The 24863-nt window shown below is 39.9% G+C and overlaps 1 protein-coding gene and 12 non-coding genes across 17 annotated transcripts; 4 read left to right on the top strand and 9 right to left on the bottom strand.

The window, feature by feature from the left end:
* Positions 1 to 312: 312 nt before the first annotated feature.
* trnav-cac (transfer RNA valine (anticodon CAC)) lies at positions 313 to 385 on the bottom strand. Its single transcript has one exon. It is a non-coding gene; the product is annotated as a tRNA-Val (tRNA).
* A 1116-nt stretch (positions 386 to 1501) lies between these two features.
* trnal-cag (transfer RNA leucine (anticodon CAG)) lies at positions 1502 to 1584 on the top strand. The gene has a single exon. It is a non-coding gene; the product is annotated as a tRNA-Leu (tRNA).
* A 1076-nt stretch (positions 1585 to 2660) lies between these two features.
* On the bottom strand, positions 2661 to 2733 carry trnav-cac (transfer RNA valine (anticodon CAC)). The gene has a single exon. It is a non-coding gene; the product is annotated as a tRNA-Val (tRNA).
* Positions 2734 to 2837: 104 nt separating this feature from the next.
* Positions 2838 to 2910, bottom strand: trnav-aac (transfer RNA valine (anticodon AAC)). Its single transcript has one exon. It is a non-coding gene; the product is annotated as a tRNA-Val (tRNA).
* Positions 2911 to 4234: 1324 nt separating this feature from the next.
* trnal-cag (transfer RNA leucine (anticodon CAG)) lies at positions 4235 to 4317 on the top strand. The gene has a single exon. It is a non-coding gene; the product is annotated as a tRNA-Leu (tRNA).
* A 1076-nt stretch (positions 4318 to 5393) lies between these two features.
* On the bottom strand, positions 5394 to 5466 carry trnav-cac (transfer RNA valine (anticodon CAC)). The gene has a single exon. It is a non-coding gene; the product is annotated as a tRNA-Val (tRNA).
* Positions 5467 to 5570: 104 nt separating this feature from the next.
* Positions 5571 to 5643, bottom strand: trnav-aac (transfer RNA valine (anticodon AAC)). Its single transcript has one exon. It is a non-coding gene; the product is annotated as a tRNA-Val (tRNA).
* Positions 5644 to 6967: 1324 nt separating this feature from the next.
* On the top strand, positions 6968 to 7050 carry trnal-cag (transfer RNA leucine (anticodon CAG)). Its single transcript has one exon. It is a non-coding gene; the product is annotated as a tRNA-Leu (tRNA).
* Positions 7051 to 8126: 1076 nt separating this feature from the next.
* On the bottom strand, positions 8127 to 8199 carry trnav-cac (transfer RNA valine (anticodon CAC)). Its single transcript has one exon. It is a non-coding gene; the product is annotated as a tRNA-Val (tRNA).
* A 104-nt stretch (positions 8200 to 8303) lies between these two features.
* On the bottom strand, positions 8304 to 8376 carry trnav-aac (transfer RNA valine (anticodon AAC)). The gene has a single exon. It is a non-coding gene; the product is annotated as a tRNA-Val (tRNA).
* Positions 8377 to 9700: 1324 nt separating this feature from the next.
* trnal-cag (transfer RNA leucine (anticodon CAG)) lies at positions 9701 to 9783 on the top strand. Its single transcript has one exon. It is a non-coding gene; the product is annotated as a tRNA-Leu (tRNA).
* Positions 9784 to 11000: 1217 nt separating this feature from the next.
* On the bottom strand, positions 11001 to 11073 carry trnav-aac (transfer RNA valine (anticodon AAC)). The gene has a single exon. It is a non-coding gene; the product is annotated as a tRNA-Val (tRNA).
* A 3231-nt stretch (positions 11074 to 14304) lies between these two features.
* LOC137491439 (uncharacterized) lies at positions 14305 to 24330 on the bottom strand. 5 transcript variants are annotated; one of them, XM_087250352.1, is made up of 4 exons: positions 24200 to 24330; positions 23012 to 23161; positions 17632 to 17882; positions 14305 to 17547 (listed from the first exon to the last, which is right to left on the bottom strand). In XM_087250352.1, the coding sequence occupies exons 2-4, from the start codon at positions 23094 to 23096 to the stop codon at positions 16909 to 16911; spliced, it is 975 nt and encodes a 324-aa protein (XP_087106478.1). In that variant the 5' UTR covers positions 23097 to 23161; positions 24200 to 24330; the 3' UTR covers positions 14305 to 16908. The 5 variants fall into 5 exon arrangements, with proteins under 5 accessions (XP_087106478.1, XP_087106479.1, XP_087106476.1 ...); XM_087250353.1 differs by lacking the exon at positions 24200 to 24330 and adding an exon at positions 23742 to 23774; XM_087250350.1 differs by having other exon boundaries at positions 14305 to 17882.
* Between the last annotated feature and the right edge of the window lie 533 nt (positions 24331 to 24863).

Below are 24863 nucleotides of genomic sequence, written 5' to 3'. Positions count from 1 at the left end.
AAACATGATAAACACTACACTACGGAAACCAATAGGCCAGTGCTGCTTCAAGTATTTATAGTCTTTTTTTATAGAGCTGTCTTGTACGGTCTGCACCGTGAAGGGCCAGCAAACGCACTGGCCACCTGCTCATGCACAACACAAAGCTAAAAGAAATCAGATTCTACGCAAGTTTGCGACACCGCGAGGGGCGGTAAACACTGAGCTGAATTCAAACTTCTAGCCTCACACCGCTCTGCAGAAAGAATGTTTTCAGTGAACGTCAGTACTCAACAGAAGCCTGATTTGACAATTGTCATAAAAGCCAGAGGTTGTTTCCGCCCAGTTTCGAACTGGGGACCTTTCGCGTGTGAGGCAAACGTGATAACCACTACACTACGGAAACCTTCAGGCAGATCGAGCTGATAGTCGACAGGTTTTTACCTGATTGGTGTGCATGACTCTAAAGTGCTGTGGCGCTTCCGCCGTCTCGATTTTGGTACTGTATGGTAAGGAGACCATCTCTTCCGGAAATCTGTTTTTTACAAACCTTGTTCCATCTTCTATGTTTGTGCCAGGATACAATCTTCTTTTAATTTTAGATATGGGGAAAACTCCCCATCTCTCTAGCTTGCTTAAAATTTCTTCATTTGCTAGGTAAACAGGCAGATGCTTGAACGAAACAACATAGTCTCTGTTTTGTAACCTCCGTACTTCAGATTTCACTCCTTTAATTGTCAATCCATTGTCTATTAAAATTTCGGTGTCATCTTCAGTCTCCATTGTTACTTCATACTCCCTTTGTTTGTTTGGGTCTCACCGCCAGCATTCTTCCTTCTCCAATCAGCTCCGTGACTGCTTTGGTTATATCAAATCTTCTTGCATCTTTTACATTTTCTACTTCTACAGTTACTGTTGCTTCCTTTGTGCATACTCTTCTTTGTACCTCTTGCTTATCCTTACCTTTCTCACCTCTTCGTTGGCCGGGCTCTTCATTTTATTTATCTCTTTGTCTGTTGTCAAGTCCATTTTCTTTCCCTCTCCGTCTATTATCCAGCCCATTTTCTTTATCCTTTCTTGCAAGTCCCTCCATTTCCATGTCGTTGCCGGGGAATCTGTCCATGATTAAAAATAAAACACACTACATAACCACCCTTCAGTCAGCAAAATGCTGCTGTTAGGTGTTTTTTAAAGACAAAAAGAAAACAAACAAACAAAAACACTCAAGGTCAATAAACAAAAAGGTAGACAAACAAAATGGGGAGAGCCTTTCTCTCCTTACTGCTGCCAACTCACTTCCTGTTTGCTCTATAGCCCCCTCAGGGTGGTGTGGCCGTAAGCAATGACAGCTGTCAAGTGTTGGCTATTGAAACTAGGCGCAGCCCCAGGAGGCGAGCACAGATTAGCTGCCAGCAGCGCCAATGAGCTGGACAGCCGGAGCTGGGCAAGCTGTGAAGCACCAGATTCCATGTCACGGTACTGCGGTGTGGCTCCCAGGAGACAGCTCCTGCCAAGCTTGCATGTCAGGATGGCCGAGCGGTCTAAGGCGCTGCGTTCAGGTCGCAGTCTCCCCTGGAGGCGTGGGTTCGAATCCCACTTCTGACAAACCGAGCCTGCGGCAGTGCGCTCAGGCTGAATTCTTTAACTCTCTGCCCCCATGTCCGAATGATACAGTAACACTGACAAAGTGCCGCATCACGCGGGCTTTAATGCAAGTGCACTGAAAGGGGATCAAAAGAATTGTCCTGGTATGGTGTTGCTTTTTAAGGTTTGCAGGGCATTTTTTTCGTCAAATCCTCGTACAACGTCAAGTCATGACATTTGACAGATCCATGCCCTTGTATCGTGGATCATCCAGTGAGCAGAGAGCCAATTGAGAATGTGCGTAAAAGCAAATCTGAATGTTTCCGCCCAGTTGCTAACAGGAGACCCTCCGCTTGTAAAGCCATCGTGATAACCACAGGAGCCTCCGGTTAGGGTGAGAGCACTGTCTTGTGGTGCCAGCGCAGAGAGACGGAAAGTCACTTTCCACAATGTTTTCATTCAATGTTCTACGCTGGTGGAATCACCTTCCCATTCCCACTCGGATTACGGATACACCGGTGTCCTTCAAACGACAGCTAACACCCATCTCTTCAGAGTACACCCGAACCCCGGTGAATATCCCTCTCTCTAAAGAAAACGAAACTCCTACTCCAGCACTAAATTCTCTGAGCACAAACAAATTACTTGGAATAAATAGCCCTTTTTCGTATGCATTGCCTCGTCTTGTTGAATACCTCCACTATTGTATGTCGCTTTGGACAAAAGTGTCCGCTAATTGTATGCTTCCGCCCAGTTTCGAACAGGAGACCTTTAGCGTGTAATGTAAACATGATAAACACTACACTACGGAAACCAATAGGCCAGTGCTGCTTCAAGTATTTATAGTCTTTTTTTATAGAGCTGTCTTGTACGGTCTGCACCGTGAAGGGCCAGCAAACGCACTGGCCACCTGCTCATGCACAACACAAAGCTAAAAGAAATCAGATTCTACGCAAGTTTGCGACACCGCGAGGGGCGGTAAACACTGAGCTGAATTCAAACTTCTAGCCTCACACCGCTCTGCAGAAAGAATGTTTTCAGTGAACGTCAGTACTCAACAGAAGCCTGATTTGACAATTGTCATAAAAGCCAGAGGTTGTTTCCGCCCAGTTTCGAACTGGGGACCTTTCGCGTGTGAGGCAAACGTGATAACCACTACACTACGGAAACCTTCAGGCAGATCGAGCTGATAACCCTTTTTGATTGGGTGCCTGTCGACGATCACTGCTGGTGCGGCAGTGGATGCTATTATTTTCTCGCCAAAAGAAGAGCACTGTTTCTGCTCGGTTTCGAACCGAGGACCTTTCGCGTGTTAGGCGAACGTGATGACCACTACACTACAGAAACCCCACAAGTGCTTTCACCAGCGAAGTTAGGCCTGCAAGGATAAAACAAGGCGTACGCGTTGGTCAATCGAGCGGACAAAGCCAACTCGGCGTGACAAGCTCCCTGCAGGTATTAGGGCCAATTTACAATCCGGGCCCGACACAGCTGTACAGGTCCTTGCGAAATGTCCCCTTTCGTCACATTTGAAGCACCTGGGCGTTCCTTCATCACATTTTCTGAGCTCATGCATAGTCGACAGGTTTTTACCTGATTGGTGTGCATGACTCTAAAGTGCTGTGGCGCTTCCGCCGTCTCGATTTTGGTACTGTATGGTAAGGAGACCATCTCTTCCGGAAATCTGTTTTTTACAAACCTTGTTCCATCTTCTATGTTTGTGCCAGGATACAATCTTCTTTTAATTTTAGATATGGGGAAAACTCCCCATCTCTCTAGCTTGCTTAAAATTTCTTCATTTGCTAGGTAAACAGGCAGATGCTTGAACGAAACAACATAGTCTCTGTTTTGTAACCTCCGTACTTCAGATTTCACTCCTTTAATTGTCAATCCATTGTCTATTAAAATTTCGGTGTCATCTTCAGTCTCCATTGTTACTTCATACTCCCTTTGTTTGTTTGGGTCTCACCGCCAGCATTCTTCCTTCTCCAATCAGCTCCGTGACTGCTTTGGTTATATCAAATCTTCTTGCATCTTTTACATTTTCTACTTCTACAGTTACTGTTGCTTCCTTTGTGCATACTCTTCTTTGTACCTCTTGCTTATCCTTACCTTTCTCACCTCTTCGTTGGCCGGGCTCTTCATTTTATTTATCTCTTTGTCTGTTGTCAAGTCCATTTTCTTTCCCTCTCCGTCTATTATCCAGCCCATTTTCTTTATCCTTTCTTGCAAGTCCCTCCATTTCCATGTCGTTGCCGGGGAATCTGTCCATGATTAAAAATAAAACACACTACATAACCACCCTTCAGTCAGCAAAATGCTGCTGTTAGGTGTTTTTTAAAGACAAAAAGAAAACAAACAAACAAAAACACTCAAGGTCAATAAACAAAAAGGTAGACAAACAAAATGGGGAGAGCCTTTCTCTCCTTACTGCTGCCAACTCACTTCCTGTTTGCTCTATAGCCCCCTCAGGGTGGTGTGGCCGTAAGCAATGACAGCTGTCAAGTGTTGGCTATTGAAACTAGGCGCAGCCCCAGGAGGCGAGCACAGATTAGCTGCCAGCAGCGCCAATGAGCTGGACAGCCGGAGCTGGGCAAGCTGTGAAGCACCAGATTCCATGTCACGGTACTGCGGTGTGGCTCCCAGGAGACAGCTCCTGCCAAGCTTGCATGTCAGGATGGCCGAGCGGTCTAAGGCGCTGCGTTCAGGTCGCAGTCTCCCCTGGAGGCGTGGGTTCGAATCCCACTTCTGACAAACCGAGCCTGCGGCAGTGCGCTCAGGCTGAATTCTTTAACTCTCTGCCCCCATGTCCGAATGATACAGTAACACTGACAAAGTGCCGCATCACGCGGGCTTTAATGCAAGTGCACTGAAAGGGGATCAAAAGAATTGTCCTGGTATGGTGTTGCTTTTTAAGGTTTGCAGGGCATTTTTTTCGTCAAATCCTCGTACAACGTCAAGTCATGACATTTGACAGATCCATGCCCTTGTATCGTGGATCATCCAGTGAGCAGAGAGCCAATTGAGAATGTGCGTAAAAGCAAATCTGAATGTTTCCGCCCAGTTGCTAACAGGAGACCCTCCGCTTGTAAAGCCATCGTGATAACCACAGGAGCCTCCGGTTAGGGTGAGAGCACTGTCTTGTGGTGCCAGCGCAGAGAGACGGAAAGTCACTTTCCACAATGTTTTCATTCAATGTTCTACGCTGGTGGAATCACCTTCCCATTCCCACTCGGATTACGGATACACCGGTGTCCTTCAAACGACAGCTAACACCCATCTCTTCAGAGTACACCCGAACCCCGGTGAATATCCCTCTCTCTAAAGAAAACGAAACTCCTACTCCAGCACTAAATTCTCTGAGCACAAACAAATTACTTGGAATAAATAGCCCTTTTTCGTATGCATTGCCTCGTCTTGTTGAATACCTCCACTATTGTATGTCGCTTTGGACAAAAGTGTCCGCTAATTGTATGCTTCCGCCCAGTTTCGAACAGGAGACCTTTAGCGTGTAATGTAAACATGATAAACACTACACTACGGAAACCAATAGGCCAGTGCTGCTTCAAGTATTTATAGTCTTTTTTTATAGAGCTGTCTTGTACGGTCTGCACCGTGAAGGGCCAGCAAACGCACTGGCCACCTGCTCATGCACAACACAAAGCTAAAAGAAATCAGATTCTACGCAAGTTTGCGACACCGCGAGGGGCGGTAAACACTGAGCTGAATTCAAACTTCTAGCCTCACACCGCTCTGCAGAAAGAATGTTTTCAGTGAACGTCAGTACTCAACAGAAGCCTGATTTGACAATTGTCATAAAAGCCAGAGGTTGTTTCCGCCCAGTTTCGAACTGGGGACCTTTCGCGTGTGAGGCAAACGTGATAACCACTACACTACGGAAACCTTCAGGCAGATCGAGCTGATAACCCTTTTTGATTGGGTGCCTGTCGACGATCACTGCTGGTGCGGCAGTGGATGCTATTATTTTCTCGCCAAAAGAAGAGCACTGTTTCTGCTCGGTTTCGAACCGAGGACCTTTCGCGTGTTAGGCGAACATGATGACCACTACACTACAGAAACCCCACAAGTGCTTTCACCAGCGAAGTTAGGCCTGCAAGGATAAAACAAGGCGTACGCGTTGGTCAATCGAGCGGACAAAGCCAACTCGGCGTGACAAGCTCCCTGCAGGTATTAGGGCCAATTTACAATCCGGGCCCGACACAGCTGTACAGGTCCTTGCGAAATGTCCCCTTTCGTCACATTTGAAGCACCTGGGCGTTCCTTCATCACATTTTCTGAGCTCATGCATAGTCGACAGGTTTTTACCTGATTGGTGTGCATGACTCTAAAGTGCTGTGGCGCTTCCGCCGTCTCGATTTTGGTACTGTATGGTAAGGAGACCATCTCTTCCGGAAATCTGTTTTTTACAAACCTTGTTCCATCTTCTATGTTTGTGCCAGGATACAATCTTCTTTTAATTTTAGATATGGGGAAAACTCCCCATCTCTCTAGCTTGCTTAAAATTTCTTCATTTGCTAGGTAAACAGGCAGATGCTTGAACGAAACAACATAGTCTCTGTTTTGTAACCTCCGTACTTCAGATTTCACTCCTTTAATTGTCAATCCATTGTCTATTAAAATTTCGGTGTCATCTTCAGTCTCCATTGTTACTTCATACTCCCTTTGTTTGTTTGGGTCTCACCGCCAGCATTCTTCCTTCTCCAATCAGCTCCGTGACTGCTTTGGTTATATCAAATCTTCTTGCATCTTTTACATTTTCTACTTCTACAGTTACTGTTGCTTCCTTTGTGCATACTCTTCTTTGTACCTCTTGCTTATCCTTACCTTTCTCACCTCTTCGTTGGCCGGGCTCTTCATTTTATTTATCTCTTTGTCTGTTGTCAAGTCCATTTTCTTTCCCTCTCCGTCTATTATCCAGCCCATTTTCTTTATCCTTTCTTGCAAGTCCCTCCATTTCCATGTCGTTGCCGGGGAATCTGTCCATGATTAAAAATAAAACACACTACATAACCACCCTTCAGTCAGCAAAATGCTGCTGTTAGGTGTTTTTTAAAGACAAAAAGAAAACAAACAAACAAAAACACTCAAGGTCAATAAACAAAAAGGTAGACAAACAAAATGGGGAGAGCCTTTCTCTCCTTACTGCTGCCAACTCACTTCCTGTTTGCTCTATAGCCCCCTCAGGGTGGTGTGGCCGTAAGCAATGACAGCTGTCAAGTGTTGGCTATTGAAACTAGGCGCAGCCCCAGGAGGCGAGCACAGATTAGCTGCCAGCAGCGCCAATGAGCTGGACAGCCGGAGCTGGGCAAGCTGTGAAGCACCAGATTCCATGTCACGGTACTGCGGTGTGGCTCCCAGGAGACAGCTCCTGCCAAGCTTGCATGTCAGGATGGCCGAGCGGTCTAAGGCGCTGCGTTCAGGTCGCAGTCTCCCCTGGAGGCGTGGGTTCGAATCCCACTTCTGACAAACCGAGCCTGCGGCAGTGCGCTCAGGCTGAATTCTTTAACTCTCTGCCCCCATGTCCGAATGATACAGTAACACTGACAAAGTGCCGCATCACGCGGGCTTTAATGCAAGTGCACTGAAAGGGGATCAAAAGAATTGTCCTGGTATGGTGTTGCTTTTTAAGGTTTGCAGGGCATTTTTTTCGTCAAATCCTCGTACAACGTCAAGTCATGACATTTGACAGATCCATGCCCTTGTATCGTGGATCATCCAGTGAGCAGAGAGCCAATTGAGAATGTGCGTAAAAGCAAATCTGAATGTTTCCGCCCAGTTGCTAACAGGAGACCCTCCGCTTGTAAAGCCATCGTGATAACCACAGGAGCCTCCGGTTAGGGTGAGAGCACTGTCTTGTGGTGCCAGCGCAGAGAGACGGAAAGTCACTTTCCACAATGTTTTCATTCAATGTTCTACGCTGGTGGAATCACCTTCCCATTCCCACTCGGATTACGGATACACCGGTGTCCTTCAAACGACAGCTAACACCCATCTCTTCAGAGTACACCCGAACCCCGGTGAATATCCCTCTCTCTAAAGAAAACGAAACTCCTACTCCAGCACTAAATTCTCTGAGCACAAACAAATTACTTGGAATAAATAGCCCTTTTTCGTATGCATTGCCTCGTCTTGTTGAATACCTCCACTATTGTATGTCGCTTTGGACAAAAGTGTCCGCTAATTGTATGCTTCCGCCCAGTTTCGAACAGGAGACCTTTAGCGTGTAATGTAAACATGATAAACACTACACTACGGAAACCAATAGGCCAGTGCTGCTTCAAGTATTTATAGTCTTTTTTTATAGAGCTGTCTTGTACGGTCTGCACCGTGAAGGGCCAGCAAACGCACTGGCCACCTGCTCATGCACAACACAAAGCTAAAAGAAATCAGATTCTACGCAAGTTTGCGACACCGCGAGGGGCGGTAAACACTGAGCTGAATTCAAACTTCTAGCCTCACACCGCTCTGCAGAAAGAATGTTTTCAGTGAACGTCAGTACTCAACAGAAGCCTGATTTGACAATTGTCATAAAAGCCAGAGGTTGTTTCCGCCCAGTTTCGAACTGGGGACCTTTCGCGTGTGAGGCAAACGTGATAACCACTACACTACGGAAACCTTCAGGCAGATCGAGCTGATAACCCTTTTTGATTGGGTGCCTGTCGACGATCACTGCTGGTGCGGCAGTGGATGCTATTATTTTCTCGCCAAAAGAAGAGCACTGTTTCTGCTCGGTTTCGAACCGAGGACCTTTCGCGTGTTAGGCGAACGTGATGACCACTACACTACAGAAACCCCACAAGTGCTTTCACCAGCGAAGTTAGGCCTGCAAGGATAAAACAAGGCGTACGCGTTGGTCAATCGAGCGGACAAAGCCAACTCGGCGTGACAAGCTCCCTGCAGGTATTAGGGCCAATTTACAATCCGGGCCCGACACAGCTGTACAGGTCCTTGCGAAATGTCCCCTTTCGTCACATTTGAAGCACCTGGGCGTTCCTTCATCACATTTTCTGAGCTCATGCATAGTCGACAGGTTTTTACCTGATTGGTGTGCATGACTCTAAAGTGCTGTGGCGCTTCCGCCGTCTCGATTTTGGTACTGTATGGTAAGGAGACCATCTCTTCCGGAAATCTGTTTTTTACAAACCTTGTTCCATCTTCTATGTTTGTGCCAGGATACAATCTTCTTTTAATTTTAGATATGGGGAAAACTCCCCATCTCTCTAGCTTGCTTAAAATTTCTTCATTTGCTAGGTAAACAGGCAGATGCTTGAACGAAACAACATAGTCTCTGTTTTGTAACCTCCGTACTTCAGATTTCACTCCTTTAATTGTCAATCCATTGTCTATTAAAATTTCGGTGTCATCTTCAGTCTCCATTGTTACTTCATACTCCCTTTGTTTGTTTGGGTCTCACCGCCAGCATTCTTCCTTCTCCAATCAGCTCCGTGACTGCTTTGGTTATATCAAATCTTCTTGCATCTTTTACATTTTCTACTTCTACAGTTACTGTTGCTTCCTTTGTGCATACTCTTCTTTGTACCTCTTGCTTATCCTTACCTTTCTCACCTCTTCGTTGGCCGGGCTCTTCATTTTATTTATCTCTTTGTCTGTTGTCAAGTCCATTTTCTTTCCCTCTCCGTCTATTATCCAGCCCATTTTCTTTATCCTTTCTTGCAAGTCCCTCCATTTCCATGTCGTTGCCGGGGAATCTGTCCATGATTAAAAATAAAACACACTACATAACCACCCTTCAGTCAGCAAAATGCTGCTGTTAGGTGTTTTTTAAAGACAAAAAGAAAACAAACAAACAAAAACACTCAAGGTCAATAAACAAAAAGGTAGACAAACAAAATGGGGAGAGCCTTTCTCTCCTTACTGCTGCCAACTCACTTCCTGTTTGCTCTATAGCCCCCTCAGGGTGGTGTGGCCGTAAGCAATGACAGCTGTCAAGTGTTGGCTATTGAAACTAGGCGCAGCCCCAGGAGGCGAGCACAGATTAGCTGCCAGCAGCGCCAATGAGCTGGACAGCCGGAGCTGGGCAAGCTGTGAAGCACCAGATTCCATGTCACGGTACTGCGGTGTGGCTCCCAGGAGACAGCTCCTGCCAAGCTTGCATGTCAGGATGGCCGAGCGGTCTAAGGCGCTGCGTTCAGGTCGCAGTCTCCCCTGGAGGCGTGGGTTCGAATCCCACTTCTGACAAACCGAGCCTGCGGCAGTGCGCTCAGGCTGAATTCTTTAACTCTCTGCCCCCATGTCCGAATGATACAGTAACACTGACAAAGTGCCGCATCACGCGGGCTTTAATGCAAGTGCACTGAAAGGGGATCAAAAGAATTGTCCTGGTATGGTGTTGCTTTTTAAGGTTTGCAGGGCATTTTTTTCGTCAAATCCTCGTACAACGTCAAGTCATGACATTTGACAGATCCATGCCCTTGTATCGTGGATCATCCAGTGAGCAGAGAGCCAATTGAGAATGTGCGTAAAAGCAAATCTGAATGTTTCCGCCCAGTTGCTAACAGGAGACCCTCCGCTTGTAAAGCCATCGTGATAACCACAGGAGCCTCCGGTTAGGGTGAGAGCACTGTCTTGTGGTGCCAGCGCAGAGAGACGGAAAGTCACTTTCCACAATGTTTTCATTCAATGTTCTACGCTGGTGGAATCACCTTCCCATTCCCACTCGGATTACGGATACACCGGTGTCCTTCAAACGACAGCTAACACCCATCTCTTCAGAGTACACCCGAACCCCGGTGAATATCCCTCTCTCTAAAGAAAACGAAACTCCTACTCCAGCACTAAATTCTCTGAGCACAAACAAATTACTTGGAATAAATAGCCCTTTTTCGTATGCATTGCCTCGTCTTGTTGAATACCTCCACTATTGTATGTCGCCCAGTTTCGAACAGGAGACCTTTAGCGTGTAATGCAAACATGATAAACACTACACTACGGAAACCAATAGGCCAGTGCTGCTTCAAGTATTTATAGTCTTTTTTTATAGAGCTGTCTTGTACGGTCTGCACCGTGAAGGGCCAGCAAACGCACTGGCCACCTGCTCATGCACAACACAAAGCTAAAAGAAATCAGATTCTACGCAAGTTTGCGACACCGCGAGGGGCGGTAAACACTGAGCTGAATTCAAACTTCTAGCCTCACACCGCTCTGCAGAAAGAATGTTTTCAGTGAACGTCAGTACTCAACAGAAGCCTGATTTGACAATTGTCATAAAAGCCAGAGGTTGTTTTCGCCCAGTTTCGAACTGGGGACCTTTCGCGTGTGAGGCGAACGTGATAACCACTACACTACGGAAACCTTCAGGCAAATTGAGCTGATAACCCTTTTTGATTGGGTGCCTGTCGACGATCATTGCTGGTGCGGCAGTGGATGCTATTATTTTCTCGCCAAAAGTAGAGCACTGTTTCTGCTCGGTTTCGAACCGAGGACCTTTCGCGTGTTAGGCGAACGTGATGACCACTACACTACAGAAACCCCACAAGTGCTTTCACCAGCGAAGTTAGGCCTGCAAGGATAAAACAAGGCGTACGCGTTGGTCAATCGAGCGGACAAAGCCAACTCGGCGTGACAAGCTCCCTGCAGGTATTAGGGCCAATTTACAATCCGGGCCCGACACAGCTGTACAGGTCCTTGCGAAATGTCCCCTTTCATCACATTTGAAGCACCTGAATTCTGGGCGTTCCTTCATCACATTTTCTGAGCTCATGCATAGTCGACAGGTTTTTACCTGATTGATGTGCATGACTCTAAAGTGCTGTGGCCCTTCCGCCGTCTTGATCACATGTTTTTGGATTTGTCAGGGAAACCAGAGCACCCAGAGGAAACCCACACGAACATGGGGAGAACATGCAAACTCCACACAGAAAAATCAACTGACCCAGCTTAGGCTCGAACTAGTGACCTTCTTGCTGTAAGGCAAACATGCTACCCACTGCACCACCATGCAGCCACCATATACATTTTTTTCCTAAAATGTATATATATTTTAAGTCTTAGCTCTGCAATTTAACTATTTTTGTGGCAAATATTTTTTCATTATCTTTCAAACAGTAGGCTGAAAAAAAAACTAATTTTAGAATAACAATTAAATTGCCGGCAATGTGGTGGCGCTGAGGGTAGAACGTTCGCCTCACAGTAAGAAATTTGTTGGTTCGAGCCTCAGCTAGGTCAGGTGGCATTTCTGTGTGGAGTTTGCATGTTCTCCCTGTGTTTGTGTGGGTGTCCTCTGGGTGCTCTGGTTTCCTCTACAAATCCAAAGACATTTGGTACAGGTAAATTGAGTAGGCTCAAATATATATATGTGTGTGTGTTTGGATGTTTCCCAGTGATGCATTGCAGCTGGAAGGGCATCTGTTGTGTAAAACATGGATGGTGCTGGATAAGCTCTTGGGTTATTCCATTGTAGCAACTCCAGACTAATAAAGGGACTAAGCTGAAAAGAAAATTAATGAATTTAGTCGGAATTTAAAAGTTTTTGCATCTGATTTCAATATTTTTTTTTTTTGGAATTATAAGCTAAGCTTATTGTGCTGTAGGTTTTTGCTTCTACATTTTACCAACAGTAAACCGGAGCATTATTGAACAAAGAAACATACAAAAGAACCCTTCCTTTTCATTGATACAACCTTTATGCAAAAATCTCCAAAAATGAGGTCTCTACACTTTTGAGCGAACTCTGTTCATTTTCCTGGTGTGAAGCTGATTCTGTTAAATTGCTCCCTGTTCGCAAAGTACAGCTCTGCAATTGCAGCGAGCTGGGCCACTGCATTTTGAGAGACACCTTCTCTCTGGAACGCTCTGGTCATGATTGCTCCACGTCTTGTCAGCTTTAAAAGCCTTTTGTAGCATGTATGACATCACAAACATTATTAGCTGAAAAACTATTTAAAACAATTAATACCTTTATGACCAAATAATTACAATGCAACCACCTATCGTAAGCCTAATGAGCACGTAAAATTATATAAGTATCAAATGCACATTTGTTTGTGTGTGTGTGTGTGAGTGAAAGACAGCATGTAGTAGTGTGTGGAAGAGAGAGAGCCAGTACATGTTTATGAGAAAGCATGTAGAAGTGTGTGTGTGAGAGGGAGGGCTTATCTTTGTGAGTGAGAGCATGTACATGTGTCTGTGAGATGTCGATGTGTTTGTGTTGGCAACATTGTATCATTTACAGTCATGCTAAAAAAGTATTTATGAATTGAATTGAGATAGAATGTAGGTGTGTGTGAGAGAGAGCATGTACAAGAGTGAGTGTGTTAGTGAGAGTGTGTACAAGTGTGTGTGTGTGTGAGTGAGACTAGTTAGTTAGTGTTGTGCTGAAATTTGATATGTCCTGAAAACTTGTCAGACCAAACAGTTATTTACTTTTTGGTTTTATTTATTTAATAAATATATATGGTATTTAAGCAAAGTTTTAGGGGAACTGGATATAATTATAAAGAATAATATTTTTTTTTACATAATATAATCATTTTTATTTTTTTATTTAATTTTAAATAATAATAGGCCTACACACACACACACACACACACAGTCTAAAAATTGATTATTAAGCATGTAATATACACCCAGTCTAAAGCATGTAGTTTCCAGAAGCACTCAAACTGCTCAAGGCTGAGCTAATGCTGAGGTTTCATCTTTGGGTAGAGACTCAATAATATCCATCTGCACAGTGTGACATCACATTCGACCGGCGTGCGCGTGTGTGTGTGGCTTTTTTTCTGTGTTAGTGGGTGAGGCCGCAGGTTTCAAATCTCCCGGGTTTGCGCACGCAACTACTTGTGTTTCGTAGATACGTCATCACAAAACACCTAATGACTCGTTATCAAGACGACTCATTTGAAGCACTATGAGTCGACTCTTTTATAGATGAATCAACAGTTTTAAACATTGTACACTTACAGATTTAAGCCTTAGCTGCATATTTCACTTCACTTAGAGCTGTGTTACACACTACATGGAAGGGCATTTTCAAAAAACCATAATATGGGCTCTTTAACAAAATAAATACACTATTTAAATAAAATAGAAATCAACAAGTAAAATAGAAGAAACTGTAGAACTATTATGGTTATAAACAATATAAATACACACACATGTGAAGGTCCATCTATTAGTCCCATGACGGAACTAACAGCAAGGGTGAAGGTTAAATGCGTTGAAGCTTTTTAGCACATGTGAAAAGAAATATTTTTGTTCGTTATAATTTATTTTAATTTGTTTCTAGCTCTGAATTTTAATCTGTCTCCAATTTATAATAATTTTAGATTTAGATTAATCTAATTCAAGCTGATTACCTTATAGGTTGTGATAAGGTCTAATTTAGATTGATTAACCTAATAAATCCTTATATTCAATTAATGTTTCATCGTTTACTTAAAGTCGCTTAGAGTCAGTATGCTGGCCAGTTTCATCTGCTCACGGACATATCATCGCCAGTTCCGATTCTTAGCAGATAAGCTAATTTCCTTTAAGTAATAATAGGCCGCCCCATGCTTGCTCATACTTAAAGAAAGTTTATTTTAGCCCCTAGATGATATCATACCCCTAGATTATATTATCAGTGATTGTCAGAAATAAACAAGTCTCTAATGCTGTGCCCATGCTCCATCCATTGCGCCTGAATGGATGACTAATCCTGGTCGTAGGCTGCGGAAACATCAGCCTAAACAGTCTACTAGATTTAAATGATTTCAGGAGATATTAGAGTCAAACAAGAATTTCACATTTATTTGTCAGAAAAAAGATTTTCCATTCCAGTTCACATAATTAAACAAAATAAGCCAATCAAGATTGTACAACATCAATTACTCAAAGATACATTTAAGAGTTAAAGAGGAATACCTGACCATGAAGAAATACATTGCAGCATATAAGTCCTGATGCAGAGCTCAGAGACTCACAACCTGCAATGGGGTATCCTGACTACAGGATCACACGGACAATTCTGCATCCTTTGCCCAAATATTCAAATCATCATAAATTCAACACAATAAAAGCTTCACCAAGACTCTTGCCTGGTCATGAGTTGATGCGAAGACCATTTTCCCTGGAGTGGAGCATCTGGCAAAGATCTTTTTAAAGTCAAAACCCAAATTAACTGAAATAAGGGAGATTGTAAAATATTACAGTGAAATTAAGACCTCTTTATCAATCACACAGAGACATTTTAAATCACACCAAACATGAATATAAAGCCACAAGATACACCATATTAAAAACTTAAACATTCGGTGTGGAATGTGAGTGAGCTGCTCTGGTGGAGAAGGTAAAGTCCAGGGCAAAGAGGGCGACTCAGGATGCATGATCAAGACAACCTGAACAACTGGTTTTCTAGCTGATCTTCTTCTCACATTGGAAAGTTTATTGTTTTAGTGCCTGACCATTCTCATGGTCTTGTCTCGTGTGTGGAGTTCCATAACAGTTTGCAGATTTTAATATTATGGAGAGATATAGTCATCCTTACATTATTATATGCATTTCTGATCTTAAACTGTAGTTCCACTGTACTCTGCAACGAGAACCTCAGTCAATAATATTTATGTAAAACTGAATTTTGTTGCATCATATGATCATATTTGAAACTTTTCATAAAATCATCAAACAATGTGTACCTAAAAAGCATTTTGTAAGAAATAAAAAAAGTTCTGTCCTATGGTCACTAAGTTATTGTTACTTTTTTCTACTGGATATGTGGTTTATATCTAGTATATATATTTTGAATATATATATATATATATATATTGATTTGTCTATTTGCTGGCTTGCTATCAGAAAACAAACACTAAGCTAGGCAATAAATGAATTAAATTCTACAATTACAAGTGATTTGTAATTTGTTCATTTATACCCCATTTTTGTTTAATAATGTTTTTCTATGCAGACTTTATGTATTGGTCTAATATTTGTATAAAGAAAGTTTGCATTTGCATTTACTCATTTAGCATCTTTTATCCTGCGACAACAACTAATGACAAAAGAAGAAACAGACTCAGCCTACCAAAGGTTCAGAGCTTGTGTTTTTAAATGCTAACAAACCTTAAGCCAAGTCCAACAAGTAAAGCCACACAGTGTTGTTTTAAAGCTTATTTAATTTTAATTTTTTAAAAAATGCACTGTTCTATTCTCAAGTCAAGTTGTTAAGCTCATTAGGCCCTGTGGCTTTTGTATTTTTATTTATAATATCTTTCACTTAAATTGCTGTTTCATAAAAACATCTACTGGGAAGAGTTGCCATATTTCATATAAAGATTTTATGGCACAAACGTGTTATTTAATTTAAAGCTTACTTGTTTTTATTTATTAAAAAGCCTAGCTTGATGTGCACTATTTTGTTTTTCTTTTGCTTATTTTATTGTCGGGATTTATAAAGTAATCTGATTTGTTATAAAAGCTTTTCTGGTAAAATAATAATAATAATAAAACAATAAACAACAATTAAACAGTGTTTAAGTGTGTAATACTGGCAGCATCATATGTTACAAAACTATTCACAAAGACTATTTGATTTATTAAATAATTCATTTCTTATGCTTTCTTTCATGTTATGTGACAAAATGAATGAATGACTCGGATTAACTAAAAGATTCATTAATTCGCTCATGTGCACAATGTGAAGCTGCTTTGACATGATCTACATTGTAAAAGCGCTATACAAATAAAGCTGAATTGAATTGAATAGTGCGAGACAAGATCAGTTAATTTTTCGAATCCTCTATCGAGTCGTTCGTTCACCACATGAAAGACTACAGCCAAACATATGCATTTATATGCCAATCATACGCATTTAGAGCCAGAAAAAGAATTGATCTGTTCACCTCTCGAGTCCTCGGGTTTGAGTTATTCTGTCACGTGATGAACGAACGACTCAAGAACCAGAAGACTCGAAAGGTGAACTAATTATCATGGCTCCTATCGGCTCAGACTGTGTACATTGGTTAAGATTATATGTGACTGTCATTGTAACGTGAACGCACCACTGACATTTGAAGACATGAAGAGGTGAGCTGAGCAAACAGACAACAATACCTATAGACAAAAGAGCAGGTAAACATTGAATTATTATTTTCTTCTTCTTATAATTTATTTATGACTTATTTGTTGTGTGATGAACCTTCTGGGCTAGTTGTAGATGTGTTTGGAAGCAATTCGTAACATTTTAATAATATTTTGGCAAATTGAACCAAATTAACGAAATGACTCGAAAAAAGATTTGTTCATCTCGATCAGTAAATAAAATGATCCGAACTTCCCATCACTATTGAGTATGCGAAATTCTGTTGTACGCCACTGCGAAAAGGGGCGGGATTAAACAAGATGATTAGACATGAATGGTTTCTCTCCAGTGTGGCTCATGATGTGTTGATTAAGGTGTGATGATTGGCTGAAACTCTTCCCACACTGAGTGCATGTGAATGGTTTCTCTCCACTGTGGATCCTAATGTGTCGATTAAGGTTTGATGAAAAGTTAAAACACTTCCCACACTGAGTGCATGTGAATGGTTTCTCTCCAGTGTGGATCCTCATGTGTTGATGAAGGCGTGATGAGCAGGTAAAACTCTTCCCACACTGAGTGCATGTGAATGGTTTCTCTCCAGTGTGGATTGTCATGTGTTGATAAAGGGTTGATGAGAAGTTAAAACTCTTCCCACACTGAACACATGAGAATGGTTTCTCTCCAGTGTGGTTCCTCATGTGTTTATAAAGGTTTGATGAGCGGTTAAAACTTTTTCCACACTGAGTGCATGTGAATGGTTTCTCTCCAGTGTGAATCCTCATATGTTGATAAAGGCCTGATGAGCGGTTAAAACTTTTCCCACACTGAGTGCATGTGAATGGTTTCTCTCCAGTGTGGATCATCATGTGTTGATTAAGGTGTGATGATTGGCAATAACTCTTCCCACACTGAGTGCATGTGAATGGTTTTTCTCCAGTGTGGATCATCATGTGTAGAGTAAGGGATGATGACTTCCTGAAACTCTTCCCACACTGAGTGCATGTGAATGGTTTCTCTCCAGTGTGGATCATCATGTGGTCATTAAGGTTTGATGATTGGCTGAAACTCTTCCCACAATGAGTGCATGTGAACGGTTTCTCTCCAGTGTGTATTTTCATGTGAATCTTAAGATTGTCTTTTCTTCCAAAACTCTTTCCACACTGAGTGCAGATGAAACGGTTCTTGTCTCTCCTTTTCAAAATACCATCAGTCTGTAAATAGGTTTTTTCCTCAATTTTGACATGATGTTCCTCCTCTTTACTCCCCTCATTCACTTCAATTAAGTCTAAAATAAATAAATAAAACATTATTTTCATTAAGTCTTAAAAACTCTCATCAAAAGCTGAAAAGTGAGAAGACACAGGAAACATTGGCTACACATTTTGATGCAAATTGATAAAATGTAAAAATAAATTGTTTAAATGTAAAATAAATCAGATCATATTGTGTTTGGTCCATTAACGTGTACACATTTATACAAAGTCTTGGATTTCATTACAGAGGTCTTAATTTATTTATTTATTTTACCTTTCTAAGATTAAGTTCATACATTGATTGTTTTAAAACATCTATTTCATAATACTTTAATATGAGGAATAAAACACTACTTATTGTCAAAACTCATTCCTAGGAACTTTACCTTTTTCACAACTTGTATAGTTTCTCTATCTAAAAAAGCTCCTGATCTAAATGCATAGATCATTAAAAACAAAAATGCATGCATACAGTTTTTAACTTGGAAAAATTAAAAACATTTAAAACTGACCAGTCATATATTTTATTTATACATATTTAAATTTGTCTCTTGATTGTATCCATATTTTTTCCCTTTATAACAAATACATAAATCATCTACATATAAACTACAAAATATATTATTCCCATTAACATTTACATTTTTATTAATTTTAATACTAAATAGTGTTACTGATAGTATACTTTCTTGGGGCACTTCTGATTCTCATATATGCTATATATGCTCATATATTCAGATAATATAGTTTTCATACGCACACGAAAAACTCTATTGAATAAAAAAAAAATTGCAATAAAATTAGGCAAATTTCCTCAAACACCCATCTGGTGTAAATGTTTTAAAATACCATACCTCCTGGTAGTGTCAAAGGCCTTTTCCGGATTAAAAAAAAAAAAAAAAAACTGCTTGTATGTGTTCTTTTTTAATAAAACCATCTCGTACAAAAGATTCTAATCGTATAAGATGGCAAAGAGTACTTTTCCCTCTTCTAAACCCACAATAATATTTATTAATGATATACTTCTGTTTTTTTTTTCGTTCCATTGTTTTGCAAAGGCAACTGGTAAGTGCTATTGGACGATAATTATTTAAATGATCTTTTCCTGGTTTAGGTATTGGTATAATAATAGCTACTTTCTAAAAGGCTGGTATTTCTCCTGATTTGCAGATATTGTTAACCCGACAAGAAATGCCATCTAAAAAGATGACCTGCTGTTTGTCCAGTCAGGAACATTGAAAAACATAAATATACAAATAACAATGTTATTCTGGAACACCATTTGCGAACCAAAACGTTTGCGAATGTGAAACGTCTGTTAATGAACATCAGGTATAGCATGAACAGTGTGGAACAAGATTACAGATAACACAGGATTCTGTTTATCCAGTGTTAGAATGACGCGGAGTTAATAATTTCAAGAGTTAAATCTTTTAAAATACCATACCTCCTGGTAGTGTCAAAGGCCTTTTCCAGATTAAAAAAAAAACTGCTTGCATGTGTTCTTTTTTTAATAAAACCATCTCGTACAAAAGATTCTAATCGTATAAGATGGTCAAGAGTACTTTTCCCTCTTCTAAACCCACACTGATATTTATTAATCTTCTGTTTTTTTTTTTAAATCCACACCAATCGATCATTAATCATTCATTCGATTGTTTTGCAAAGGCAACTGGTAAGTGCTGTTGGATGATAATTAGTTGAATGATCTTTTCCTGGTTTAGGTATTGGTATAATAATAGCTTCTTTCTAAAAGGCTAGTATTTCTCCTAATTTGCAGATATTGTTAATCCGACAAGATGCAGAAATGCCATCTAAAAAGATGACCTGCTGTTTGTCCAGTCAGGGACAGTGACAACATAAATATACAAATAAAAATGTTAAGCCGGGGTTTGTGATTGTGAAACGTCTGTTAATGAACATCAGGTATAGCATGAACAGTGTGAAAGGAGATTACAGATAACACAGGATTCTGTTTCTTCAGTGTTAGAATGACGCGGAGTTAATCATTTCAAGAGTTAAAAGCTCTCGAATACTCAGCCTCAGCTCTCAGAATAAACAGAGCACAATGACAAACAGTGACATACATAAATTGTCAATCATATCATAGCAGTGACCTGATCTCATATGGTATTGTTTTAAAACTTACAATTATTGGAGAAATGACCAAGAATAATAAACAATAGAAAACAGTAAAACTCAAGGGCGAACTGGCCATAGGGAGACATAGGGACATTTCCCCTTGGTCTGACAGTCATCTGACCTGCTGCCACCAAGATTCTGGCCCGCTCCGCCCCCACTTATCATAAACATTGCGCTTAACTCCCCATACTTAATTTAGTAATAGGAAATTAATCCTTAACAAAGTATGAAAGTATAATTATTAAGCAAATTATAAATGTCGTTTAAGTCTGAAATACAGCATATGTAGCTGCAGTTAAAAACTGTTTAATAACACTTATTAATTTAGAGTTAATGCTAAACAGATAATGCTAAACAAATAATGAATTCAGTATTTGCTAATGCATAGTAAATGGTTTGTAGTGTGTAGATATTGTAAAGTGTTACCAAATTATCTTTTGTCTTAGACCTTTAGACCTGTCTTACCTCCCTGACTCTTTATCCCTCCTTTCTGCTTTATAGCCATGCTTAGTGAAAGTAACACCATCGTTAAATTACATACACTTAACATAAACTATGCAAAACTCGCTGTGTGCTGACACTTCTGCACAAAAGGCTGTTAATTCGATTTCATGGCGCATGAGCGACGCTTTTTTTTTCGGCGTGCATGCAAACAACCGGGATTCACACAGGAGCATGTGTGAGTTGCTGGTTTTCTGTACGCATGCATCATTTTGCTTTCACAAGCGATGTTTCAGTTGCACATTGAGAATAAAAAACTCGCACGTGCAAAAAATGCCAAATGTAAATGGCCCCTAATGTCTTTATTTTGAGATTGCCACTCTTAATGAATACATTTGCATAAAGTAATCGTATCTAAATGCTTTCACTAGGGGACTTTTTTTTTGCCGCCCCCAGGAAAATCCCACCCTGGGCAATCGCCCACATTACCCATGCCTAAATCCGCCACTGGTATTGCTAAACGTTATTGTTCCACTATTATTTGTTTGTTTTGTCTCACGTCGTCCCAAAACATCAACATAGTTTAGAATACTGTACAAGGTTTTATGATGATTAATTATTTTAGTGTTAATTTCATTCAGCATGTTTAAAATTGGGGCATACATGTTTTCTGACATACCTTAAACCAGGGTCTCTGCAGGTTTCACCAAGTTAAATTTAAGACTTTTATGACCATCATGAATGAAATTTTAGACTCATAAAGGGCTAAAGGCTAAAGATCTTTTCAAATGGCCCAGATTTTGTAATTGTCCTATCAAAAAAATATTATAATAAAAAAATATTATATTATTATTTTGCAATAATACTTGTAAATAAAGCTTTGCAAGCTTTACTTGTATCCACACACTCTTTTTCCAAAATAAACTTTAAATTTCTACAAATTAAATAAATTATCTTTAAAATAAAAAAATTAACAAAAGTTTTAAAAACTATAATAAATTAAATCTATGCACAACAATCTGTCCAGGTCGATGTCCTCAGCAGTAAATATGAGGAGCACGTTTAAACAAATGTTATTGTAAGGAAAATAATAAAACCATTATGATAAATAGAGCTAAAATTACCTTTTTGAATAAAAAAGTTTAAAGTTTTATTGAGATGGATTGTTGGTGATTGTGTGGGTTTTGGCCAGACTGGGTAACAAAATATGAACAATGGAAAATGAAGACTTGTTTTAAAAAGATTTAAGACCTACAACACAATATTAGTAAATTTAAGACTTTTAAGGCCTAAAAATTTGATTTTGGAATTTAAGACATTTTAAGACTCCATGGAAACCCTGTTTAAACACAATAGCGCTGGTAATTAGTTATTATGATAATGATGTAATTCTAATTCAGATACTATCTGTGAGAACTAGTAACAATTAGAAACAAGTTTAATCCCATGAGGTTAATTAAAAAAGGGGAATTGGGATCAATGGGACATATGCAAGTGGAAAGTACTAAGCTAACACTATCACTGCAACACTGTGAGAATACTGAAGGTCAAATATCGTCAGCTCAGTTAAACGCTTTTAATTTATGGTTTTTGTTTATTTTATATAGTGCCAGTGTTCAATGAAGCTTTACAAACAGTAGTAGAACAAGAAAAAGCAATAACCTTAAGAAGGAAGAGAAAATGGGAGACTAATAATACTTGAAATAATGACAAAAGACACGAGAACAAGTGACGAAAGAAACTCATTCCTGTCTTTCAATGAGTGCTTATGTGCATTTAGGAGAACTAGGCAGCACACTCAGGGCTGCAAGATGGATTTAATTTAGTATTCTTATAATTAAAATATATCTGAATGAGGATCAAATGACTGAGTTGGGCTGTTTCTCAATTCCAAGAACGCAGAGAATGGACTTGCGTTCTTGTAGAGTGCGGTCTTGCCAGGTGTCCTCGGAAGAACGAACTCAGGAGACCGCGAGGGCAGAGAACGCGTCCTTTGAGAAATGGGATGCTGCGTTCTTCCTGATGGTCATGTGACCTTCACGCGTTTTAAATGGTAATTATTTAAACATTACAGCCTTCATGCAACGATTTATTGTTTCCCCCCTCTTCAAAATATATACTTTGCATAAAAACATTTTAAATATACTCTGCACAATATAAATAAAACAAATTTTAATACGAATTTCATCAAACAAACACAATTAATGTGTTTATTCCTTTATTAAGATGTTCATGTTAATGTTTACCTTCACCGTTTCATTTAGGGAAACTCCTGAGGTAAATAAGTAATATCTCTGAACTTTAATAATAAATCTAAATAAAAAGCTGCGCTTCCCACCTCCAGTCGCAATGACTTCCGGGACTTCCAGAGCGAGCTCGCTGTTGAAGTCTGCATTGGTGCGTCCTCGATTTCAAGAACACATCCGGGAAGTTTCACGCGTCCTCCGTACTTGCGGTCTTGAGTATTGGAACTGAACTTAGGCAGCTGATGATGACGTTTCACGAGAACACGAGGACGCAAGACCGCTGAAGAACGCATATTGAGAAACAGCCTTGGTGTTTGAGAATGAAAACCAACCTGTTTGTTCCTGCAGATCTTCCTGTTTGACTGTGAATGTTTCTTCAATCTTCACATCTTCACTCTCCTCTTTAATAAACGCCATCTTTATAACAGTGTGGAGATCAGTCACTTCAGCAGGAGTTTTTCTCTGCCTTTGGACACTTTATCCTGTTTAATATGAACATAACAATAAAAAAATGTCCTGTTTAAAATAAATAAAACACTGAACAAAAACAAGATAATTTCAACACTTGCTTCAACAGTTTCTTTATATGAGTCATTAACAAACAGAAATTATGTAAGTCTGAGCAAGCAACAAAAGCCACAAATCAGCAGATGTAAACTAGAACTCCATTTTTCAAATTTTATTGATGTATACTTGGAATAGAGTGACAATATGCTATTTAATAAATTAAACCTTCACTAAAACACTTATCACACACTTTACTGTTGCTTTATTCAATCTTTTTTTAGGTATGTTCTTAATTGTTTAGTTTGTTTGATTTATTTTATTGTCTGCTTACAGCAACGTTGTAGCACTTATTTGCACAAGACAAGAATTTCCTCTCGGGACAAATAAAGTTGATCCTATCTTATTCAAACAATAGACCTTACAGTGAGTAAAATAGTAGTTCTTTGTATAAAGGGTTAAAATAATATTGTCAACAGCAGGTACATCTAACATTAAATGAACACACTGAAATTTTAATCAGTCTGTTTACATCTGTGTACAAGCTTTAAAACAAACCTTTCTCCAGTTGAATCACAGTGTGGGAGCGGCGGAGCCTTATGATGTCACACCACCATGCCACAATAAAAGTCTTTTTTTTTACTTTTTCCCCCTACTCACTCTTAATTATGAGTCATGACTTATCGATACATTTCTCCCTCATTTTCCACTTTATAATTTATCTGCTTTTTGTTTTGTATTTGTAATGAATGTGGAAACATCAAATTTTTATATAAATTTATATACGTAATAGGTTGAAACTTATTTGGGCTACAGTCGATTTGTCAGTATAAAATCAATATTTATAACCAAAACAAACAAACAAACACATAACCAAATAGTTGTAAAAAAGCTTTTAAAAATGACTGAAAAACTTAATACACTGTTGAACAATGCATGCACATGTTTAGATTTTACATTTTATAATGTCAGCAATCAGATATTATTTGAGTGTAAATTCAGAATGTGCAACTCACCTTTCCAGTCTTCAATGAAGAAGTGGGATGAGAAATGGCCTCAGTCGGTTTTTCTTTGTAGGTTGTTGTTGGTAATAATCTCAATGTAGGAACCAACAATCGTAGTTTGTCCTCCAAAGTTGTTCTCTTATAGCTAAATAATCCTTTTAACACAGTAAAGCGATCACATACTGTGGTGCATCTTTATATTTATAATTAGAAAATAATTACATCACTAGTAAATTTATTGTATAGTTTATACAGAATAATTCAACGACAAGAGTTAACTTTCATATCTACACAATGCATAACTTTTAACGTGATTAACCTGCTCCACCTACACCAACTACAGCATTTCTCAGACTTCTTTTTTCACTATGGTGTTATTACAGTGGTGAACATCACATACAACAACAACTGTACTTACTCCTGTAACTTGTTTGCAACAATGAATTTTAAATATCTGCGTCACATAGTCATTTAAATAAAAGAATCATCAATGAGTGCGGTCATCTTTATTAATAGCTGCCTGATCATGAATTTTTGATACCTTTGACTTATAGCTAAATAAGCCAATGAAGTTTCTGTTAAGAACGCAGAATATATAGATACAACCCTGCTGACCTACTTGATCTGGAATGTGATTGGATAATACTCAATTGGCCCCCATTAATGCTGGTATAAA

Source organism: Danio rerio, chromosome 4, assembly GCF_052040795.2.
Source record: "Danio rerio strain M-AB ecotype USA chromosome 4, GRCz13ab, whole genome shotgun sequence".
Taxonomy (NCBI): Eukaryota; Metazoa; Chordata; class Actinopteri; order Cypriniformes; family Danionidae; genus Danio; species Danio rerio.
This window is presented reverse-complemented; position numbering and strand designations above follow the sequence as displayed.